At 40.9% G+C, this 23,351-nt stretch overlaps 1 protein-coding gene and 2 long non-coding RNA genes across 4 annotated transcripts in view; 1 reads left to right on the top strand and 2 right to left on the bottom strand.

The window, feature by feature from the left end:
- LOC119565420 overlaps positions 1–17,592 on the bottom strand; it is a 140,214-nt gene extending 122,622 nt beyond the window's left edge. The window contains exons 1-2 of one of the 2 annotated variants that reach the window (XR_006289092.1): positions 16,634–17,592; positions 1,213–15,971 (exon numbers count right to left, since the gene is read on the bottom strand). This is a non-coding gene — a long non-coding RNA (uncharacterized LOC119565420). Of the gene's footprint in view, positions 1–1,212; positions 15,972–16,633 lie in introns of those variants that run through there. The other variant, XR_005224072.2, reaches the window with a different exon arrangement.
- Positions 1–18,765, bottom strand: part of ZEB1 (zinc finger E-box binding homeobox 1) — a 205,852-nt gene extending 187,087 nt beyond the window's left edge. The window contains 1 exon segment of the mRNA XM_007064288.4: positions 18,619–18,765. Within this exon segment, the coding sequence (XP_007064350.2) occupies positions 18,619–18,676 (58 nt within the window). The 5' untranslated portion in view covers positions 18,677–18,765.
- On the top strand, positions 17,852–23,009 carry LOC114020495. The gene is made up of 3 exons (XR_003565326.3): positions 17,852–18,031; positions 18,803–18,980; positions 19,818–23,009. It is a non-coding gene; the product is annotated as an uncharacterized LOC114020495 (long non-coding RNA).
- The last annotated feature ends 342 nt before the right edge of the window (positions 23,010–23,351 follow it).

Below are 23,351 nucleotides of genomic sequence, written 5' to 3'. Positions count from 1 at the left end.
AGAGGGCAGCAGGTTGCAAAAGGGAAAAATTGCAAGAGCTTTTATGGAGCCAAGGCCTGCCTCAGAGACAGGCTGGGTTTCTTAATCATCCTCCTCTGGGAAATGTCCCTGAAGCCTAGTAGTATTAATCCTTTCCCAGAATTACCTTCTTAGACAAGAAAAGCAGCTATTCATACAGATGGGCAGAAGATAAGCTTGGGGCTAAGAACAGGACTCAGGGAGGTAAGAATATAAGAGTTCTTGAAGGAGGCTGGTAGCCAGGAATGAGCCTAGCTCTCTTCCCCCCCCCATCACACCCTTTCCCACTTCAATGCCAAAGAGGACGGCAGTCAAATAAATTTAAAAAAAAAAAAAAAAAAATCAGTGACTGGAGGCAAAGAGGAAGAATAGTTACATTTTTAATCCCCATAATAATAGTTATATTTTGAGTGAAGCACACCTCCTAAATATACCTAGAAGCTTTCTGAAGTGTATTTTAAAAGTTTTATTCTCTGCAGTGCTAATGTAGACAAGAAACAAAAGTTGTCCCTTTGTTTTCTAAAGCAGTTATATACCCAGATACAATACTGAAACGTGTAATTTTTTATGGGGTTTGTGTGAAGACAACTATCAGGTTTAATGAGGAGAGCAGATGAGGTTTAGATCTCAGTTAACAAAAACTTGTTTTTCTTCCAGAATTGGTTAAGACAATACTTAATTAGCTCTTTAATTTTGGGAGGAGGAAAACATATTTAAATCTAAAGCAAGATTTTTAACCTCAGTGAAAGCAATTTCCTATTTCAAGAGTCCCTTGGAAAGGCATCTTTTCTGAAGAGTAAGTTTTTAAAAAGGGCTAGTGACTAACATGTTCCACCTCTTAAGTGCTCTTGAGGTTTGATTTCTGTTTTCACTATCGAAGTGTCAAATTAGGAAATGCTCAGTCTAAAGATGTTTTATATAAAAAAAACTGTTTGAAGTCATGTCCCAAAGGCATTCAATGTAGCTCTACATAAGTTGAAAACCCACAAGTTGGAGAGAAATTTCCCACAAGCCTTGTGTGTGAGGAGGTAATCTTTCACACAAGACACTGAATAGCGCTTTTCTTCTGAAACAAAGTGTACAAGGTACAGCGAACAAACTGTAAAGGTAACTAAGCCTTTGTCATAGTTCCTCCATCCACTCATACTTTACCACACAATGGCTCGTTTACAGATTCAGACCACTCAAGCTCAATACAGAAACCAATATCCTTTATTGCAAAGTCAATCTACTACAGGAGTAAAATCTCCAAATACTATTACAAGAACTGTAATAATTTAGTAGGAGAGGAGCTCTACTATTTGTTTCCCAAACAACAAAACCTTACATGCTTTGAAAATTTAGTCACTACTTTGAGTAAAACCAAAAACCTGCAAAAGGAAATGTAATGAAGATTACACAGTAAAAATGTATATTAAGTTGCTCAAGTCTTTATAAAAATAATTTAAGATATTCAAACTGTTTACCTATCATTTTAATATACCACAAATAATCATCTTCCTGCTCCAAGGCCAAGAAGAAAGCAGTGTTTAGTACAGACTTCTGCATCTGTTATCCAAGGTTAAATATACACATTTGTTTACTTCACATAATTAGCCAATTGATGCTACTATTACATAACAGTGGTGAGTAAAGCAAATAGCAATCATTACATATCAACCAGCAATCTAGTCAGCCATACATTAGTTGTGTACATCACAGGAGACCAGCTACGTTGTTGAGAAGAAAGTCTAGAAGAAATGACTGATAGCCTCTCTACACTCTGCTTGCACTTTCACCTTAGGAAGAAAAGTTACCCCATCCCCCATAAGCCACTATAACAGAATAAAGATAAAACGTGGGGATTATGCCAAATTGACCCCATGCTTTGTTCTCCCCCTCCAGGCACATTCAGTGAAAAGGTCTAAACACACATCTGATTTGACAAGCATTCAGGTTCACAAAGAACATGGTGAAAGTGAAATCATACTTGGGGCATTCATGGGTTCCTATGTCAAAGGTCATTTAGCAGTATTTCAGCTGCTGCTTACTCAGATTTAAAAAGGGGACTAGCTTAACCCTATCTACAGTAATGGAGACTCTGACATGGGAGCTTGAGCTGGCCAAGAATATTTCACGGAATGTTTGGTAAATTTAATTCAAAGAATGTCATTTAGATGAAGCAGCAAAACTACTTCTTTTTTTTTCTTTTCAAAACTTTTTTTTTTTTTTTAAGCAAGCGGCACAATTTTGTCTCTAAGTACAGATAAAAATCCCAAATAAGACTCCTGTTAAAACTGAAATCAAAAACTGAATAAAAAAAAAATCACATCTCAATTTTTATTAATACAGTTCAGCTATAGAGCAACTAATATTGTGAACTGGTGGAAAGCAGACCCTGAATAGATAATTCAATTGCCCCTTTTCCCCTAAAAATACAGAAAGCATTTTCTGTATAAATGAAAGCTTAGTCAGTTGGATCAAGTATAAAATTCAGATTTAATTATCCTGTCTTATCAGACAGACCTTTGTTACTTTGATAGAAATGAAGAGCTGCAACACACTGATTTCTAACTAGTGTCAATTAAAAAGTCACCTCAAATGTCATTTTTACAAAACTGTTCAATACATTTTGAAGAAGACAGTTAGCATGGAGCAATTTGCAACACTAGCAGGCTGGATGGCTACAAAGTTAAAGAGGAGGGGAGACGGCAACTGATAATTGGTGAGGAAAAAACACAGTAATGTAAGAAAATAATTTATTCTTTTTAATGCCTTTATGAAGCACACACACTCCCAGCTACCAAAGACACAGGTGTGAGTTTAGCCGTCGCTTCAGCAAGTTGCCAGATTGTTCTCTGAAAGCACAATCATTGAGCAAAGAACTTCCAGTTCAGATTCGCTTTTATTCCAGATTAAAAGTGACTTCATTAGACTATTTTTAATAAAATGTATGTACATCTGGCTTCCAAAACTCATGCTTGACAAAGGGTTTGTTTAAATCTGTAGTTTCTATAGTGTGTGGCTACAATAGGCTAGATTCTATACTGAAGGAAAGGCAGCTTTACACAACCTGAATTCTGGACTGCTCTGAAGGCTGAAGTGGCCTCACCATGAGTTAAAGCAGCCCTGTGCTGCTTTAACTCATGACAGCCTTACTAAAGCGGTTCTGCAGTCCAGAATCTCCATATGACTGAGAATGCCCTCTCCTGTCCCCTAGCACACTCCTATTCTTGTGCCCATGGGGTGCTGCTGGGCAGCGCAGAGTCACTTGCATCCGCCCTACAGTGAGAGAATTACTCTTCAATCACCATAACTGTTGGATCAGAGGCCAAAATCTGACTCTGTTGTTTCAATTTTCTGAGGGCATTCTGCACCCAAAAATAAATAAAATTCTGTACACAATATTTCAAAATTCTGCAAATTTTATTTGTCAAATAAATGTGGAAACTCCAGTATGGCATTGGGGAGCACAGGCCACTGGCTGGACAGAGCAGGGAGATCACTCTGCAGCTCCCTGCCCCGGGGCATGGACTCAGCAGTGAGGCTGCACCTAATCCTGACACAGTGCAAGGACGGGGCCTGCCCCAGAAACATCCCAGGGCCCTGTCCCTCTGTGCCAGGTTCACTGGGTGTGAGCAGGCAGGCTCAGCCTGGCAGGATCCAAGTGTGGAGAGGCTTGGTGTGGGTTGAGAGGGTTCTGTCTAGGGTAACCTGGGTGCAGGGGGGATCTGGATGCACAGGGGCTTGTTGGGGAGTGGGTTCTGGGTGCAAGGGGGGTAATGGGACTCTGCAGGGGGTCCAGGTGAAGGTGGTTGGAGCTCAGTGGGGGTGGGGAGTCTGGGTGTGGTGGGGATAGAGCTCAGCAGGGGGTCTGTGTGTGTGGGGGGGGGGTAAGTAGGGGGTCCAGATGCAGCTGGTTGGGGCTCAGTGGAGTGGGGATCCAGGTGCAAGTGACTGGACCAGGGGCAGTGGAGCTCGGCTGGGGGGGTGGGGGGGGGGTTCTGTGTATATGGGGATCTGGATGCATGGGGGTTGGGCAGACGGAGGATCAGCTCCCCATACAGCAATCCCTCCCCCTGCAGCTGAGGAGCAATGGGTGCAGGAAGCGAGGGCCGGGGGGAAGTTTGCCGAGCTTTCTGAAGCCTCGGGAGAAATCTGGGGATGGATCTGACCCAGTCCTAGATGCTGTGCAGGAGAAGAGGAAGTCCCACCCTCCCCAGCCCAGCCAGGACTATCAGCTGAGCCTGGCGCAGGGTAGGAGCCACCAGCCGGGTCTTCCCAAGTCCCACCCCCTGCCCCACAGTGATTTGCATCTCTGTCGGCTGCCCTGGGCACCCAAAACATATTGCTGGGGAAGGTTGCATGAGCACTCTTGGGGCTTCCCTTTGCTTCCCCATCAGAAAGTCATTTTTCTGCAGGGAAGCAAAGAAATCTGCAGGGGACATGAATTCTGTGCATGCGCAATGGCGCAGAATTCCACCAGAAGTAAGATTGCAAGGTGATCCTACGCAGACCAGAGGCCCAAGGATAGAGTTTTACTATAACTGCATTTTGCAATCTCCACAAAACCAGTTTTTAACATAGTTTGGACTATCCAGTGTGGACAGAACCTAGTGTTAAAACAAAGTTTTAGAACAGTACTCTCAAACTCAATTTGACAGTTTCAATGAGAGTGACAAATGTAGTCATCTTGTTTGAAAGGCATCATTGCCAGTTGGTTGAGTTAGGAGATTAGACAATTGAGAAAAAAATCATATTGTACACCACAATATCTGCGGCAGTTTCAGAGTGACTGATGTTTTATGTAGTGAGGAGAAAAAAAAAAGAGAAGCAAGACCTGAAAACAACACGGTTAACCTCCTTTATAGGAGGATTATTCACTATATAATTCCCACTAACAAATTTTTGCAATAGATTTAATATCTGCAGTAATTGTGCTTCGGACACCACCTACCTTGGTAGTTATTCTACCATTATTTATCTTTTTTGTTTAATGCAAGAGTTCTTTCTAACCTAATTAGTTTTTAAAACTTCAGGCAACTGATCCCTCCATTTGTACGGTATTCTCTGCTTTTTCTATAGGTTTTCTGAAGTGTGGAGACCACTGCACAACATTCTAGCAAAAGTCACACACCAAGTCGACATTAAGCAGCATTACCACCTCCCTAGTTTTACATGTGATCTTTATAATTGCACATCTACTAACAGTTGTAGAATATTATCCCCTTCATATTCAATTCCCCCTATTTGCTGAAGGTCACAGTTATCTTTGGACACCTTCCTCCCTCCTTCCATGTATGTGCATTTGAGACTCAGTCGACTGGGACATTCACTTCTGAGAGCGCCAATTCAGTTTGAAAAGCAGGGAGACTTTAGTAACAAAAACATAGGTTGGCCACAGTCATAAGCGTTAAACCTGGCATTCACAGAAATCTACTAGGGCTCCAACACAAGAGTTCATAGCCTGGCTTACATTTTACAGAGTCTCACTGGCAACCTCCCTTCCCAAGACGGTGGTATGAACCATTCTCTTTAAATTTGAGACTATAAACTACATCAATTGCCTATGTGGAAAGAAGTATTTTTAATGTTCCAATAATTGATAGTCTCCATGAGTAGCTTTGGTTCCATTCTCCTCCCACTCACCCCTCCCCACACTAGAAGCTGCTCTACAGAAGGCATCTAGGCTAGTTCTTCCTTGTCTCTAGCTTTTTTTATTTTATTTAAAATATAAACAGCCAGACTTTTCAACGCCATAAAGAGCCTGGATGTCTGTAGAAACAAATCTAAGGAAAGAGGTGGAGGCAGCACCGAGTACCCTGCCAGCTCTCTGTGGACCACAGATAGATCAACAGTAGGTTTCATATTCTAAAGTCGCTCTTTAAAATACAGAAAAATAGAAATAGGAGGGAGGGAAAGGTTATTGACAATAGGATCTAGGATTGAAGGAAAATCTGGTGTAGAGGTACTTAAGACACAATGAAATCTGGAAGGGTCATAAAGTGAGTCTCATGCACATGAAAATGATGCATCTTGAATGACAGTAATTATGGTTAGACCAAGAGAAAAGCAGCCAGGGAGTAAGGAGATCATAAGATATACCTGTCAAAGAGGTAAATAAGAGGTAAATAGAGTAAGAGTTACAAATACTTACATTATACGGTAACAAGAACTTAGTGCTTAAATGACAATGAACTAGAGTTCATGTGGTTAAACACTATCCTTTTCCATGTGGAAATCTGAAAACGCTTTGATATGTCAGAGTTTAAGGACTAAAAACAAAATGCCAAGATAGACTAGACTTTCATTCAGGTGAAACGAAACACTGGAAACAAAATTTTGCAAACCTCAAGAGTCTGACTCCTTCCATAACAGAACTGTTTCATGTTAACTTGCCAGTTCAATTGACACAAATACAAACTCTCAAAGACACAGCCCTCACTTCATGAGTGGAGGCAAGGTCCAGAAAGTCTCCTTCATTTACAGCAGAACGCAGGAGCAGAGCATCTGCTGGCTAGATGCTGCAAGCCTACCACAAAGCTAATAAAGTCTCTTCCCTCCACCCCAAGCTCTAGTGGAGAGTAGAGGTTAGGAAGAACATGGGTAGCAGAAAATGCTTAAGTCTTTGAAACCCTGATCTGCTGTGATAGGGTACCAGGTTGGGTTGTTTAGGCCTTGAGACACTAACTCCTGAGTATTTCTGCACACCCCTTTATGCCTTTGTTCCACCCAACCAGTAAAGTTATCTGTTCCAAATCTTCTTTCCGTGACCTGCATCCCTGTCTCAATCCACCATGCTTCTGGCCTTCATTCCTTCAAGTAGATCTGATACCCCTTCCAAAAGGCCTATAAAACCTTAACATCTCTGCCTTTAAGATTAGATAAACCACACTTCTATATACAAAACACTAAATTAAAGTGGAATAAGACACCTGTTCTATTTAACCATACTATCGTGCTACTTTGCGTCACATTCCTCCTGCTATCCCTTGTTTAATCCCTGTCCTTTCAGAATGTATCATCTCTGGAGCAAAGACCTACTCTTTAGATTAGTCTGTAAAGCACCTAGCACACTTGGCACAATGGAGAAGTTGTGGCTGCCTTTAGTACCTTTCTACCAGTTAAATTAAAAAAAAAATAATGGATTGGGGGAGCTGGTGGATTAAATTTAGACTTTCAAAATATTTAATACGCTGAAGAGTCGCTGAAGAGATGCTGTTAAAAAGAGTTGGGAACAGACCTGACATAAATCTACTGTCAGACTTTAAGAACTGGGTAAGAGGAACAATCAAAAACAGCTATTTCTCACAGTGGAAAGAGGTTGATGTGGAAGTGCACCAAGACTGCTTTATATTTTAGAGACACAAGGTGGTTTATTGGACCAACTTCTTCTGGTGAAAGAAACAGAAACTTTCAAACTACACAGAGCTCCTCTACAGATTAAAATGAGTGAAGTGGTAAAGTTTACCGATATAAAATGTTAAGTTACTTAATGTTAAAGAAGGAAGCTAGGACACAAGGAGTGAAGCAGATGCAAGCTGCTGTGTCAAAACCTGCTTTTAATGTCAGGTGTGTCAATATCTTTGAAAACAGCATCTTGTATGCCTAACAGCAGTAGAGCCATTTGTTGAAGCTGTTAGCATTTCCTGCCAACAGTTAGTGTGGCAAGAGAGACAAGGGGGAAGAAAAAAATTCATCAATACTTGCTGGTTCTTGTGGCTGCTGGACCATCCAATACCCTCCTACGGGGAGCTTGTCTAGTTGTTTCTTGCAACAATACCTAGTATTGTGGAGGCTAGTGGGAGACATGGCAGTTCTTTAAGCCTATTCAACCTAGACTATTAAAAATCTAAGTGGAATGCCTGATACCAGTTAAGATTTTCCCGCAGTTTGCGTAAATATCAAGAGAACAGAAGTCTTTATAAACACAAGCAATGTCTGTAGGATGCCAAAGATGGAGTCTCAGGAAGTTTCTGTAGAGAAATCCTTATAAAAGTTTGAGAAATTCAAAGTTCTAAATTGGATAGGTTAGAGGTGAAGGTTGAAATTTAAGGTGCAATGTCCAGTTAGAGAAAATAAAAACTTCAGGAAATTGTAAAATTCATATTGTAAAAAAAGATTGCAACTTTCTGGAGGTGATTTTAAAAACATTTAGAAAATAGACACAAGTTCTACAATTTAGAGGGAAATCTCTCTCACCCACACCCAATTAAGGCCTGTTTGCAAGAAAAATGCAAACCATTTATTTTATTTGTTCCTGTATAGAATGATGAGGAGGTAGGGAAAGGCACTACATATAGGATGGAAAGTTTCCTCTTTCCCTAAAGAAGGCTCCAAAACAAAACCAAAAAAACAACAAAAAAACCCCACAAATAAGAACATTATTCCACAGGGAGAATTTTATAACGTCCTTGATTTGACATCCCAAGGAATTAGAACAGATTCCGTATATGGAAGTCGTTAGTCTTGGTTTGTTCAGTATCATTATCGTTACCAACTGAGCAAGCGTAGTTTATCCATGTTATAACATGCAGAGTTTAAGTCAATCTCTTATTAGATGAAGTAAGAGGTACAGGATACTAGCAAAAATCTTTCTATATATATCGTAATTATTTAAACTTCATAATACAAACAACAAATCTACAGATGAAATTCAGAGTATAAACACACACTGGAACCAAAAGTTTGAGCTTCTAATTCACTAATGGTATCTGAATTAGTTGTAATCTCTCAAAAGACTTAAGTATAGCTGTGGATGACTCACTGAAGTAATCCTCACAATACAAGAGTTTAACTTTGGCATGGGAACTATTTTTTCTAGTCCCTTTTCACCACTCAAAAGTTCTGAAATTCCCCTGCATGACGGTCTCATAAAAGATCATACCTCATCTCTGCTACAACCTAGAACACTTCCTCAAAAGCAGAAAGAAATTGATACAGATCCTATCAGGTTCTCTTCTGACGGGAGAGAAAGTTAATATGTAGACATCAAGAGAGAAGCACTGTATTCTCTTCTATCCACACCCTTTTGCTGCAGGAATCAACTGCATCTGGGGATTTGCTTTTGCTACTCGCAACACTTCCTCACGGCAACCGCAGAGTGAACCTAATGAGAGGGAACATCAGTTCTGTTCTGTTGCAATTCCTGGTGCTGCTGCTAGATAGCAACAGGAGCAACAAGGCACAGGCAAAATTCTGTTTAGGAAGAGCAGAGCAGAAGGCTGGATGAAAGAAAATGTTTGCCAGTCTTTGGATGAAGTCAAATCCAGAATTAGTTTGACTGATGGTCACTGTGATATGTAGCCTTGGAAAATGAACAAACAAAAATGATGGTAAAGAAATCTCAAAAGACAACCCTGAAAGGGGACTGGGGTGGGGCAGGGGGCGCTCAGACTGAAGTGTGGAGAGAAGCTGTGCACAGACACAAATTAAGTATGTATCTGGGAGTAAGGGAAGCAGAGTCTCCCACTCTCCCAAACATTTTCAGATAGAGAATGCCACAGTGTTGGTTTTGCTTGTGGGTTTAGTTAGAATATTTTCTTTGAACTACTAGTCCAGCTTGCCACCTTCATCTTAGCAAAAATAACTCTCAACCCAGCACAAGCAATTTTCTCCTTTTTTCTGGGTCTCTTCTCTAATCCATTTCTTCAGATGGAGAGCATTTCCCACCACCACTCCCCCTTTTTTAAGCTACCACCATATTTGTTTGTGGATATTTTGGAATCTTATTTTTCTTACTCCCTCCAAAAGTTCCCCTATGTTGGCAACCTCTGTACAAAAGGGGGTGGGCATAGCTGACACCATTATCCATCCACACTACTCTATCAGATGCAATTTAGTGAATGGGAGTTTCCTAGAATGATGGGAAGCATTCACAAACCAGGCCCTGAATGCACAAATTTTTCAGCGCTGGACCAGGCAGCAGGGGTACTGATGTGTTCTTTCACTTGACCATTGGTGAAACTACTATCCCACTCCCTTGTTTGTCAGCAACATCCCCTCTTTTTACTCTTCACCAGAACAGCCCCTGTAAATACGTCCTCCACAAGAGCAGCAGAGCGACAGATCAGGAGTACACCAGTTTCACTATACTACTATTGCCAGCCGCCAGGTCAAGCATTAGAAACAGGAGTAGAAACAGAGACATGTTAAGAACAAAAAGGCATGCTGGAAAACCCAGGATACTTACTCCAATTTTACAACACCCTGAAAGGGAGACAAGAGGTCAAATGAAACATGACTGGAGAGAAGCATGAAATGCTGGGTTGGGAGATAAGGATGAACTGACCCAGAAGAATGATGGAGACCGGTAAGAAGTTCAAAAATATCAGCACCTGGCTCTAATCTAAAAGCCTTTTTCTGACTCCTTTGTATCACCATCTCCTTTATCCTTGCCCCCACATTTTGAAAAATGTGTGTTGTGGCCAGGTGCTGGGAAGAGTCTTCCCCCATCAAGAAAATGAAATTAAACCCTTACTGCCCCACCAGTCTTAAACATAAAAATTAGAGTTTCACTACTTTTATTTTCCTCCTTCACTCTCCAGAAGACCAAGGAGAGCAAGGTCTTGTGTAAAACAAAAGTCCTTAAGAGAAAATGCATTCAGAGGGCAACAGTGCTGGTAATGAAATATTTAGACAAGGATTCAGGGACACAGACACAATCACTGTAACAGTGAACTCTGTAAGCTAACATTGTTTTTAAATACTTGGAAGGTGCTAAATACTATGATGGTGGTAGTCCAGGTAAATACCTAGGTAAGTTGTGGGTACCCACATGAATCTAAGTGCAAGTCTGTAGCTTGTTCACCAAATAGGAAGTTTCATTTTTCTGGGCTGCCAAATAGGACTTATCCTAGCCAACACAGCAAAAATTAGAAAGGCACAAAAAGATCAGTAAAAAAATTCATACACAGAAGACATTTTCATAAAAGAGGCAGTTTTAAAAAGACTACGGTTATTTAGTTTGAAGTGGAGAGAGAGACTGAGAATACAGAAGTACAACAATATAGAATAATGAGTGGTTTCAACCTAGTCATGGACTTCTGTTACTCTTTCCTATAATTTAAAAAACAAAGGACACACTTGAAATTAAAAAGCTAAAAAAACTGATTAAAGACTGATGAGAAACTCCTGTGCATCTCATAATTAACCTGTGGGATTGACTAAATCAGGATATTGGAAGCAATAGCCAAGTGAGATTTTAAAAGGTTGCCCATTTACATGAAGAACATGTAAGGAGAAAAGTTAAGGGTTAGCAATCCTAGTGTTTCAAAGCATAAGCTGATCAACTGATGTCAAACAAATATTTTATACTATTGTCTCCCATTGCACAACCAGCCAATGGCACTATGTTGTAAGAGATGGGTGTACACTTTTCACGAAAAGATCACCAGGATAGATCACCATAGAGGCAAGGTACCAAACTTCAGTGACAGTTGGAATGCTCCCATTTCCCCACCCCCTACAAAAGAGTAAAGGAATCGTTTTTTCTTCAGCACCTCCCAATGTTTTCCTAAAACCAGTTATCCCCTCTATCCCAATCAACCTACACTCCTTTTCAGTAAATGAATGAAAAGACAGTCCCCGTCACCAGAGATTAGTTTATGATGCCCTCGACTTCACCCACAAGTCTACATATTCCTCAGTTAGGATGCCAGCCCTCCGCCCAAACCCATGATCCAGCGTTGGTGGTGACTGTACAAGCAGCCACCACCTCACCAGGCCACGCTACTCCTGAGAGTGGCCTTCTCTGCTGCCCTGTCCTAAAAGCAGCAATTCCCTCTCTTCCCGCCCCACCAAGCAGTGATGATACTGGAGATGTCCAGACAGTTTAGGAAGACATCACCGAATAGATTTATGCTGTCTCTTTTCACACTTGAATGACTATGCATGCAGCCATGCTAGAAATGAGGGCTAGAAATTTTAAAAACAAACATAATTCAGCAGATGTTTATTGTGCCTACCTTGAACAGGTGGATTCCAACCCAATTCATACCTAAAAATGAAAAAACCCACCATGCTGCTACCTTTTCTGGCAGATGCTTTCTGAAACTAGCAATTCCAGCCATCCAATAGTGCTCTCTCTCTCTGAGCCACAGTCGACCAAGGGCAGGTCAAGCAGTCTCCTCCCCTGATAGAACTCATATTAACCATCTAAGTAAAGACTCACACCAGCTACTCGGACACCTGAGAAGATTTAGACTGTTAAACACTGGTTAGCATTCTTTACAGTTCAATTCCCTCATTCATTTTATTTTATTAGTGTCCCTGCCTACACTCTGTTTTGCAATAGATTTATTGCTTGTTATGCTGTGCAAAATCAAGGTACAGAACTTTTGCTCCTCATTCCTTCCACATCAACTTTAAATGTAGGAAGAGTCATTCATGAAGAAAGTGTCCTAATTTTTTCTTAATCATTTTTAGTTGGTTTTGATTAAGTACCACTGCTTGACATGTATGGTACCTGCACCTTGATATGTAGGAACAGAGCTTAGTATTTGTATGTATTGACTTTAAGTCAGTCAAAGGGGCTTCCTAAGCATTTAATAGGCATTTGCCGAATTTTTATTCTAGATCCATCCCTTTTCTTTAAAGCTCTCCCTTCACCAGAGACGATGCACACTCCTGATGGCAAAACATGGACTGGGATTCAAGGGATCTGGGTTCAATTCCGGTCACATGTCTATATGTGTGACCTTGGGCAAATCACTTAAGGGCCATATTTTTTCTAGAAAGCTCACTTCCCATTTAAGTACCAATATGAACTGGCTAAATTTTCAAGACAGGTCAGCACAACAGGTGCAGAGTTCTTAAGGTCTGGTTATATGTGGCAAAATAGCAACTGCTGGGTTCCGAGCACCTTTACAAATCTGTTCCTTATTTACGTGCCTACAAAGAAACTTAAAAATTTGATCCTATTTGTGGGTACATTTGAAAATGTAGCTTTAGGCCCTTTGCTCAAGGTCACAAAGAAATCTGTAGCAAAGCCAGAATTGGACCCAATTCTCCAGAGTCTCATCTTTTTGGGGCAGGCACTGTGTCTTCCGTTTTGCGTAGAGCCTACCACAACCAGGACCTCTAGGCGCTACAAAAGATAAAAATTTTTATCATTAATAGCACTTGTTGCACTTCTATGGTCACAAGAAGGTGTGCCTCATAAGTGATATGCATAATCAGCTCTCATTTGTCTTCATCTTTGTAAAAAATACAGCAACCAATTAAAAGCAACTAATTTTTATTAACATAGTGGCTGCAGCTAAAAGTTTGAGCACCTGAGGGTTTGTTTTTGTTTTCTTTTTTAAAACCAGCAGGTTGGATAGTCTCAGTCTTAGCAGCGTTTCTTCTTGTAAGTATTCTGAATAATTGCTCAAGCAGATATTTTGCTCAAGGATTTAAAAAAAAAAAGAAGCCACCAATCTGCAGTCACTGTAATGCTAGTCACATGTATGTAAGTGAGTTTAAAAAAAAGGACATAATGAAAGAATATAACATCCCTAGGAATAGAAGTGTAAATAATGGTTTTATAATCATCAATATCCCTTGCTGAGAATATCCCATGTTTCTGTAGTCATTTCCACATGTGCAAAGGCACAATACCTGAAATATGTAAAATGATGAGAAAAATAATAAGTATACAAATCTTAACAGAGGATAATTAAGAACAGATGAACCAACACTATGCCACCTCCCTCAGGAAGAGCTCTGTGTAGCTTGAAACTTTGTCTCTCTCACCAATAGAAATCGGTCCAATAAAGATATTGCTTCACCTGTCCTGTCTCTCTAACCTCCCTCCTAAAACAGAATATAAATTCTACCAATAATTTAATTGCCTGAACTTTATCTTCTTTTGTACATACAATTATTAAGGAGACAGGCTCATCTAGATACCAGGCTGATAACCACTGAAGACATAAAACCCAAATTCAGAAGTCAACAAAAGCTGGGACACTCGTACATAGCCTGATGCAGAGCCCAGTGAGATCTATGGAAAGACTCCTATCACGCTCTCAATGGGGAGGAATATTTGATATGATAAAAGGTAACTCAAAACAAAAGACTCATTCAATTAATTGAACACCCACCTCCCCCAAACATCTAAACTCCTGATATAAGAAAGCTGATGCCAGGCTGAGGAAGTTAATTTAAGCTTCTGTAACATATAGTCAGACTTAAACTTCTATTCCTCTACATAGAAGCTTGTCTGCTTGCAGTTTTTTCATTGAAAAGTGCTGTAAAAATTAAAGTAAATAAGCCGATTAACTTCAAATAACAGGCTTTACATCCATTTTTATACTAGACACAAACAATCCAGAAGAAAGTTAAAAAGGAGAAAACTGGATTTGATTTTCAAATTGTCAAAAATTGCATTTAGTTTACATGAGATACTGGATTTCTTTGGATTAATTCAACTGGCTGAGCAGAACCTGTTCACTGTCCCTAGAATTTTAACTTGGGCTACATTCCTCAATTCCCAAATTGCAAGTTTAAATTAATGCTGGAGTGAAAACAGGATACCTACTGGGAAGGTTGGGGGGAGAAAGGCATGAAAAAGAAAGTAGTATCCCAAGTGTCACAAACACCTGACATCCTGCCAGTTGTTAACACCTTGAAGGTAACAGACATGTCATACTTTTGGCTTATTTGGAAGCAGTGTTATTTTTAATCTATATTTTAGCATACGGAAGATATATAAAATAATTATATCATAAAATCGTAAATGAAGAAAAAACAACTGTAAAATGGTTAGAGAGTCACTAATAAAAAAAGCTTTCCTGAAAATGTTTGTCTATTATTGTTAGAAGTAATATTATGTATTAGTATAAGTGAAAGGTTAGAGAAAAATCCACCTTATTTTTAATTTTGTAAACATGATTGGCTAGTAAGTTTCACATGTTCCTCTGCATGTAGAAAGACTTATTTTTTAAAAGTGGAAATATTTTATCAACACAAAAAGCTGGTAAAGGTACTCAATGTAAGATGTAGTGCTCACAAGGTGTCTGTAGTTGTGTCTAAACTCATTTTTTGAAAATTACTATTTTGAGTTGACTGTCCATTTAGCCTTCCTGCAGAAGAAGTTTATTTAAACACTATGATAGAAATAAGTAATAGTTGTTGCTTTCTGACTTTTAAATTAAAAGGATATTCACCATCAACCATTATTAATCATTACCATAACAACCATTTAAATAAGAATTAAGCAACATGCATGCTAAATATGCTAATGAAGTCTTTAATTGAAGAGGTGTGACCTAAAGCCATAGGGACAAAACAATATCCTTAGGCCCTGAGCCTGAACATTGAACCACGCTGTTGGACCCCTGTGCCTACACAGGACCCACTGACTTCTAAAGACTGAAGAATCAGGGCCTTCTTCCTGTCCCTCCTCCCCTCACCGGCACAAAAATACTAAACGAAAAACATACAATCACTCAAGAGTCTTTGTGTTGCTACTGTTTATAGTCTGGTAATTTAATTCTAATTATACAGACACACTATACAGACATTTATTCTTTGAATCTTTGTGTGTGTGTTATGCTGCTCTTTAATCAATGGTTTATTGAGGAATGAACTGGAAGTGCCAGATATTGGTTCTACCAGAAAGCTTTCACTGGCAACAATCAGATCTTTCGCTAGAATCCAGTATTGGCCATAGAATCCAGTATTCAAAAGGCAGCAAAGTAACTAGCTCCAGAGACAGAAAGGTTTACAGCTGTCTTTCCATCCAGAGTTAATGTACCAGAATGGCAGCCATAAGTTTGGACTCCCAACAGGGGAAGAAAGGAGAAAAGCATAGGTATTTAAAAAAAAAAAAAAAAAAAAAAAAAAAAAGGTAGATAATTGACAGCATCAAAAAAGTCATGGTAAATCAATTAGAGCTTGTATGTGCCTCCATTACATGAGCAACAGCTTTAAAGTTTAGAGTACACAGTTTGGTGTTCTAGCCATACACTGTTGACATCCAGTAAAATGTCCTGCAGGGGGAAGAGATGTAGAGGGAGAAAGGAACAGAGTACAAATTAATTTACTGCATATGCCTAGTAACACAGTGGCTAGAGGATCTACTGTTCCTTAATCTTAGATTAACAAAAAGATCTCTATCTATAGTACATTTAGAAGCTTGCCACAGAAATAATTTCAGTTACTTATTTGTGCTAAAGGTTTAACATTTTTTCTATCAATTTTCTTCAGTAAATATTTGCAAGTCAGACATAAGCCCACTGCCGAGAAATCTCTATTATCCAGCATCTATTATCTAACCTATCCGCATGCTTCAATACACATCTTAAGAAGTTATTTTTAAATTTGTAATAAAAAAATTCTAGACAACAAAATTAGTTAATAAAGAATAAAACGCCTCTGATAACAAAAAGGTGCAATGATGAGGACCAAAAGTGACGAAGATGAAAGACACCTGAATGGCCCTATACACCTTTTGTTTTCTGCAAGCGATGCACGCTGCAGACAAAACGTTTTGTGCTAAACAGCCTCAAATCTGTTTTCTAATATTAAGCACAAAGGAAAAAACACTGACAGCAAGCGTGGTAAATAAATCCCTCCCTAGAGAATGAAAGCAGCAGACAGGAGGGGGCTGACATGCATGCAGGAGAAAACTAAACACCATCTTTTTTTCTACCTGCACAAGTTGCCATTTGCTGCAGCGATCGAGAACCTCTTTTTCCCGTTGATTCCAAAAGCTAGGTTTTCGGAAAAAAAATCTCTCTCTCTCGCAAGTCATCTGTTGATATGCTTTAAGAGGATGATATTCATATCACGGGATCTTTAAGATAAAATCCATTTTCTTTCCTGCTCAGGTAAACATGTTTACTGCTCCCGCACAGACACTGGGTGGTTCAGACTCACATGTCACACACATGTCGTCAGCAACAAGAAAAGCCCCTTTCTCTGATCATCAACATTTTAAATAAGGTGGAAGAGAAAAGCACTCTTTCTAAACTTACCTCTAATAAAGCCACATCAACTAAATATAAGTACTGACGTAAAACAGAAAATTAAAAACTGCAATTTTAAATACACCGATACTTGCTATAATAAAAACATCTCCCTACAGTAAAAATAAGAGAGCCACGAGTTCAGAACGATCAGAACAACTTGTTAGTCCCTTAAAAGGCCAATGTTTACATACGCATTTATATACCTAAACAATCCGAAGCAGTGATCAGAAACATCAATCCCCTGACTCAAATATATTAAAAATAAACGAAATAAGAACTGTTCACGCGGTAAGAATCACAGCTGAAAGCCTTCCTATCCGTGACCCTACACAGGAAATGCCACATAAAACCTAAAATTGCCAAGGACGGTTACAAAACCTCCCGTTTAACATCCCATTAAAAAGAGTTACTCCACCAACAGAGCTGTTTCCTTATTTTCTGAAGATAAACACGGAGTAGGACTTATGAGCGTTTATTCCCCCCTCTATTTATCCTCAAAATGCGTTTTGAAGTAACACACGTACCAAAAAAACAGCCCCTTAAGTCTGAAATGTAAATGTAATTCCTTATATAGACTGCAGCAGTTCAGACACACAGCAGAGGGGCCCCTGGCCAAACCGTTACCACCCATTATTATACAAACAGGTACCTCCAAAGCCAAAGGAAGGGAAGAAACTTCACCGAATCGCATTCCCTCCCCCGCCACACAGACAGAAACCCTCCCTTCCCCGCCACTCCTATGAAACCTATTTGTCCCGACAATCCTGCAGAGATCGGGACTTTTTTAGGGAGGAGAAACAGCCCAGTCAACGGCCGCAAACAGAAATAAACTTGCGCTGCAGTAAAGGCGGCTCCGAAAGTAGCAAGCGGGCTATTTTGGGGGGTGGGGGAGGTTCCCCTCTCACTGCGGTCCCCCGGGCGTGGGGGTGAGGGTGTTTTCCCCGCAAATCGATATGCACTGCAGTACGCAACAGTGCCTCCCCCCGGGCCGCCGCCGGGGCCAGCCCCGCCGCCCCCGAGCGCCAGCAGCCCCTTCCGTCACCCCACTTCACTCCGCGGGTGGGTCCCAGTCACCCCAGGTAACGCCTCACACCAGCCCGCCTCCCCCTCCTCCCCCGGGGAGCACGCGGGGAAAGTACCGCTGGGGACAGAGACAGCCGCCCCGGCGGCAGCGAGGGGGGCGCCCCGCTCCGGCCCGGGGCGCGCACGCTGCCCGCCCGGGGCGGAGGCGCCTGCCCCCGCTCTCTCTCTCGCACCCAGGTAACAAGTTTGGGAGTTGGGCTGCCAGGGCCGGCCGAGCCTCCCCGCGCTCGCCCGAGGGGCTCGGAGCCCCGCGAGGGGGGACCCGCCGCCCCGGGGAGCGGCAGGAGAAGGTGCTGCCGCTGCCGGGCGTGTGGGGGAGGCAGCGTGTAACGGTCCCGGACAGGCGGCTGAGCGAGGAGGCACCACTAGGCGGAGGAGGGAGGCAGGGAGCGAGCGCGGAGGGAGGGAGCGAGGGAGGCACCAGGTAGCGGATATAACGGTGCAGAGGGAGCCGGGCACCCAGCGAGGAGCAGCAGGGAAATTACTTTCTACTTCTCCCGTCCCCCCTGCACTCCGGGCGGCCCGGCCCGGCCCCGGAGCCGGCCCGGCGCGGAGCGGGCCGCTGCCCTGCGGGCTGACTGACCGTTATTGCGCCTCGGGTTCGCCTGCTTCCTGCGCTTACACCTGGGGCCATCCGCCATGATCCTCTCGCTTGTGTCTAAATGCTCCAGTCACCTCCTCCCCCTCCCTCCCCTCCCACCCCTCCCCCCCGGACCTGGTTTACGACACTGGGTGGTTTTACTTTTACATCACCTTCCTACACCTAGTTCTCGGCCGGAACCTTGTTGCCAGGGGAGACGGGTGCTTTACGGCAGCACGTTTGAACTGGGAAGAGGGAAAAGTTCCTGCCTCAGGTGCCGGGGTAGAGGGGAGCGCAGTGCGGGCTGTGGCGCCGACCCGGGGATCGGGAGCGAAAGAGGGGCGGGGGATCCCCGTGGGTAAGAGGTATGTGGGAGGGGGATCCCCGTGGGTAAGGGGTGTGCGGGAGGGGGGATCCCTACCGGGGGCGGGGCGGGGCGGGGAATCCCATGGGCGGGAGGCGAGAGGGATACCCTTGGGCCCGGGGTGTGCAGGAAGGGGATCCCCACCGAGGAAGGCGGGGATTCCTGTGAGCATGGCTGTGTGGGAGGGGGATCTCCCCGGGGCCCCGTGCGGAGCCGAGTCGGGGGGTTTTCCGTGTGTGACGGGTATGCTCGTGGGCAGGGATACTAATGTCTACAGCAAAATTATCGAATCAAAATCCCCCTTCAGTCATCTCCAGAAGAGAGAGACTTAGTTTAAAAGTTATGTTCAGTGAAGGAGTCTTTGCTCCCCCCCCCCCCCCAAATGGGCCTGTCTCCTTCCCCAAAGACACTAGGGGCAGGTCTTACCTCTTGTCTTCCACATGAATCTCTCTCTCTCTCTCACCATCACCCTCAAAATAGCTGGAGAGATTTTGCAAGTCAGGGTTTGTTTGGTGTACAAGCCTATAGAGAAGATCTGATTTACTAAATAAAGCACTTGGTGTTAGGAAATAAAAGGTTAACTGAGGCCAAGAAGAGAGTTAAGTTTGACTTCCCAAGTGCAAAATGGCAGAGAAGCTCCACTTGTAGTCATAACAGCTCCAGAACATAATGTATGTTACATATTTGTCATTTTCTTCTCCACTTGTATAGCATGACCTCACTTACCTCTTACCATAATCTCCATCACCATATAGATATGAAGTAACTGATTGATTTGTCATGTACTTCAAAGTAATATGAGATGATTTACATAAATGATGTTGATATTGCATTACAGGGCTCTAATCAAGAAAGAAAAGAACTAGAAGAAAAGTGAGCTGTCTCCACAATGTAAAGAATTTGTCAAATATCTTTTTAACAAACCATATTTTCTACTTTACCGGGGTGGAGAGGTTATACACACCAAAAAGATGCTGTTATTTTTAAAATTAAAAACCCACATATTTCTTTATTTAATAAATACCTTCAGTAATTAAAACATTGAAAATGTTAGACATTTGATTGATCTTTCACCATTTATGCTATTTGTTTACTTTTTACATTTCACTCAGTTTAGAGAACAAAAACAAATTAGTCAGTTTCCCTCTTATTTCTAGTTATTCTCACTTCCTTGTTCTCATGCACTCGAATAATTCTGTGATGTTTAGGTTGCCAACACTTCTGTGAATGGTTAAATCTGAACAGAACACAGTAAATTTCAGGGAAAACATTTCTACTTGTATTAGATTTTTAAAAATAATTTTAAAACTACTAAATCTGGGGCCTAAATGACCTTATCACATTCCGTTAGGTAGTCTGTGTATTCATGTACATATATGACCTCATTTTATAGAAACAATGGGTTTTTAAACTGAAGTGACTTTTTCTTAATTGAAAAATGACAGAGAAAACTGAAACATGAGATTCCACAGATTTCTCAAATATTTTCTCATAACGCTGATCTATGTAAGCTAATTTTTTGCGGCTGTGTATTTGTTCTATACATTGTGTTAAAGGGACAGGGCAGTCCACAGTCTCAAAAGTGTATGCAAGTTATGGATTTATTTGTTCAGGTGCCTAAGTATGCCACAGCTCTCATTTACAGGCACATGTCAGCATTGTTTGAGTGTGCATACTTCTGAAAATTTGGGTAAGTTTAGGCTCAGCATTTAGGGGCAGATCCTTAGCTGGTGTAAATTACCAGAGCTCCATTGAGTTCAGTGGAACTATAACAGTTTATGCCTGCTAAGGATCTGCCCATTAGGCCTTTTTTAAAAAGAGTTACAAATCATAATAGAAATCTTTTTATGAATTAAAAGTTTCTGAAACCCAAGTACAAGGGTACCTTAGAATCACAAAGTGAAATGGACTATGAAATACAAGTGAAACCCTCAGTAAAATATTATTGTTAAAAGTGAGTAAATTACAAAGAGTAAAAAAATATAAATGCTGAAAAGTAAGGCAGGGTTTTAATTTTGTCTAGGGCCCAGTCCTGCAAGCTGCTCTGCATACAAGCAAACATCCAGTCCTGTGGAGCACCTTTCAGGTCAGGGCCTAAGGCAGTGGTTCTCAACCCATGGGCCACGTACAGCCCAATCAGCACACAGCTGACATGTGACATATGACATCCTCAGGGCTATACAGGTAGTGTATATATATGCATGTATATATATATATATTGTGTGGATGCAGCCTGCATAACACATAGAGAGCTGCATATGCAGCCCACAATGGTAAATAGGTTGAGAACCACTGCCCTAAGGTATTAATAACACAGGTAATAAATTTAAATGCTTGTAATTCAACAGATGATGTTTGTCCTGAGCGTCGCTTGTGGAGTACTGTGCTAGGATTTCAGTCTCTTTAAACTTGTGATGTTTTAGATGGCAGTTGTAGAAGATGGGGAAAAAAATCTCATGTTTAATTCACCATTCATACTCTCTTTATTCAAAAGGTTTATAACACTTGTCTCTTGCACGCACAGTACCAAAATCCAAACTTCTCCTTTGTATGTGTCCTTCAGTCAGCTTGTTTTGATTCTGTTTTGTAACTTGTCATCTTTGGGGGGAAAAAATCACTTTGGCTCTTAGGTTTAAAGAAGCTGCGATTCCTATCAAGGTGCTTTCCTCAGGCTGCTGAGAGGGAGAAGGGGAAGATTATTTCCTTCCCTAGAGCCTCTTGATTGTTGTAGGAAGGTATCGTTTCTCTGCTTCTTTATTTCTCCTTAAGCCTACTGGCTGCTCTGCATGATGGGGTATATCTCTTGCTATTCTTGACTTTCCTCAGCCTCACCTCTGAGGTTTTGTTCAGTTTTATCTGATACTCCTTGTGAATAGTTGCAGTGCTTGTTCACACACTTGTCTCTTGGAGATTTGTAAGCAACAGCAGAAAGAAAACAGATGACATTTGTTGTCATTTTCTCTGCTGACCACCAGTTTGTGAAGAGCAGAAGTGAAACTGACAGGAGCATTCTTAATTTCATACTGCTGCTGCTTAGAAATAATAGGAGGGACACTGGAGTGATCTGTTTGTAGTCACATGAAGACAGCACTGAATTTAGTTTACATTTGGATGGTTAACTGCAACCAAAAGGATTAGCAACTAAAAAAAGAGAAGCTAGAGTTTGCATAAATTGATGGATTAGCCCACAACCACCACTTGAAAGCCTCCCAGTTACCATTAAGAAGTAGATGAGTGGATTTTTTGAACCTTGCTATATTTAATCACCAAGCAACTGCGGATCTCAGCCTCTCATGAAGAATGCCATATACTCACTATACTGTTTTTCAAAGTTTGTCACAATAAATAAAAAAGCCGTCGTCAAATATGATGATTTGGCCTAATGAATCTCTTCTGATTCCTCGTACAGGCCAGTTAGTTAAATGTTATTACTGCATTTATAAGATGCCCATCACTGTAGTATCTAGGCACATCTTACAAGGTTTAAATTGTGTCAATTTATATTGTAAATGAGAATTAGGAAACATGAAACCCGTTATTATCCTCATCTTTTAATCTGATTTTTCAGCTAGGAACCTAGGAATTAATGGTTTAATTATTTGTAAACGTCTGGGCAAAGAGATGTATCTTGTGGCTCTTTCTAAACATAGCCTGGTTTGTAAGCATATTTCTTTATAGAAAGAATTCCAGAGATGTGGCCAGCTACCAAAAATACCCAGTTTTCAGCTCCATATGAATATTATACAAATTTAGTTCCAGTTAAATATGAATTTAATTTGTGCAATATGGACATAATGTGCTTGAAACTTTTAGGATTGAAAGTCTTTGGTTGGGAGGGGATGCAAACTGTGTTAAGAAAATAATTACAAAGTCACATTAGTGTAAGTGCATTGTAAACCATGTAAAATGGGAATATTTTGTGCTCATGGTTACCATACAAAATTTTTTCATTTATTAATATAAGTACTTATTATTGTATTGTATAATTAAGGATCTTTTCTTTACACAATTCAACAAAAAATAAAAATATAAAAATATTGGGTTTATCTACTTTTTATCCTCTCAAACTTTTTTTCTCTATTTGAGAACTTTACCATGAAATTCTCTCTCTGTGTTTGAGTCCTGTTGCTGAACATTAATTGTGGTCCAACTATCATCCTTACCAACCTGAAAAAACACCACGTGCAATTTATATAAAAATAATTAAATAGTTCTACATATCTCTCTAGTAAGTGAAAAGAGACTTCTCAGAAAGTCATAAGCATAGTGAAAACTAACGTTAAGTGCCATGAAGCACCACTTGTGTAAATTATACGTACTATGGGCTGGTCATGTTTTTGTGTATTTTTCTTTTGAAATTTTCTTTGTAAAC

Source organism: Chelonia mydas, chromosome 2 (genome assembly GCF_015237465.2).
Source record: "Chelonia mydas isolate rCheMyd1 chromosome 2, rCheMyd1.pri.v2, whole genome shotgun sequence".
NCBI classification, from domain to species: Eukaryota; Metazoa; Chordata; order Testudines; family Cheloniidae; genus Chelonia; species Chelonia mydas.
The sequence above is the reverse complement of the archived record's forward strand: the minus strand, read 5'-3'. Positions and strand labels throughout refer to the sequence as shown.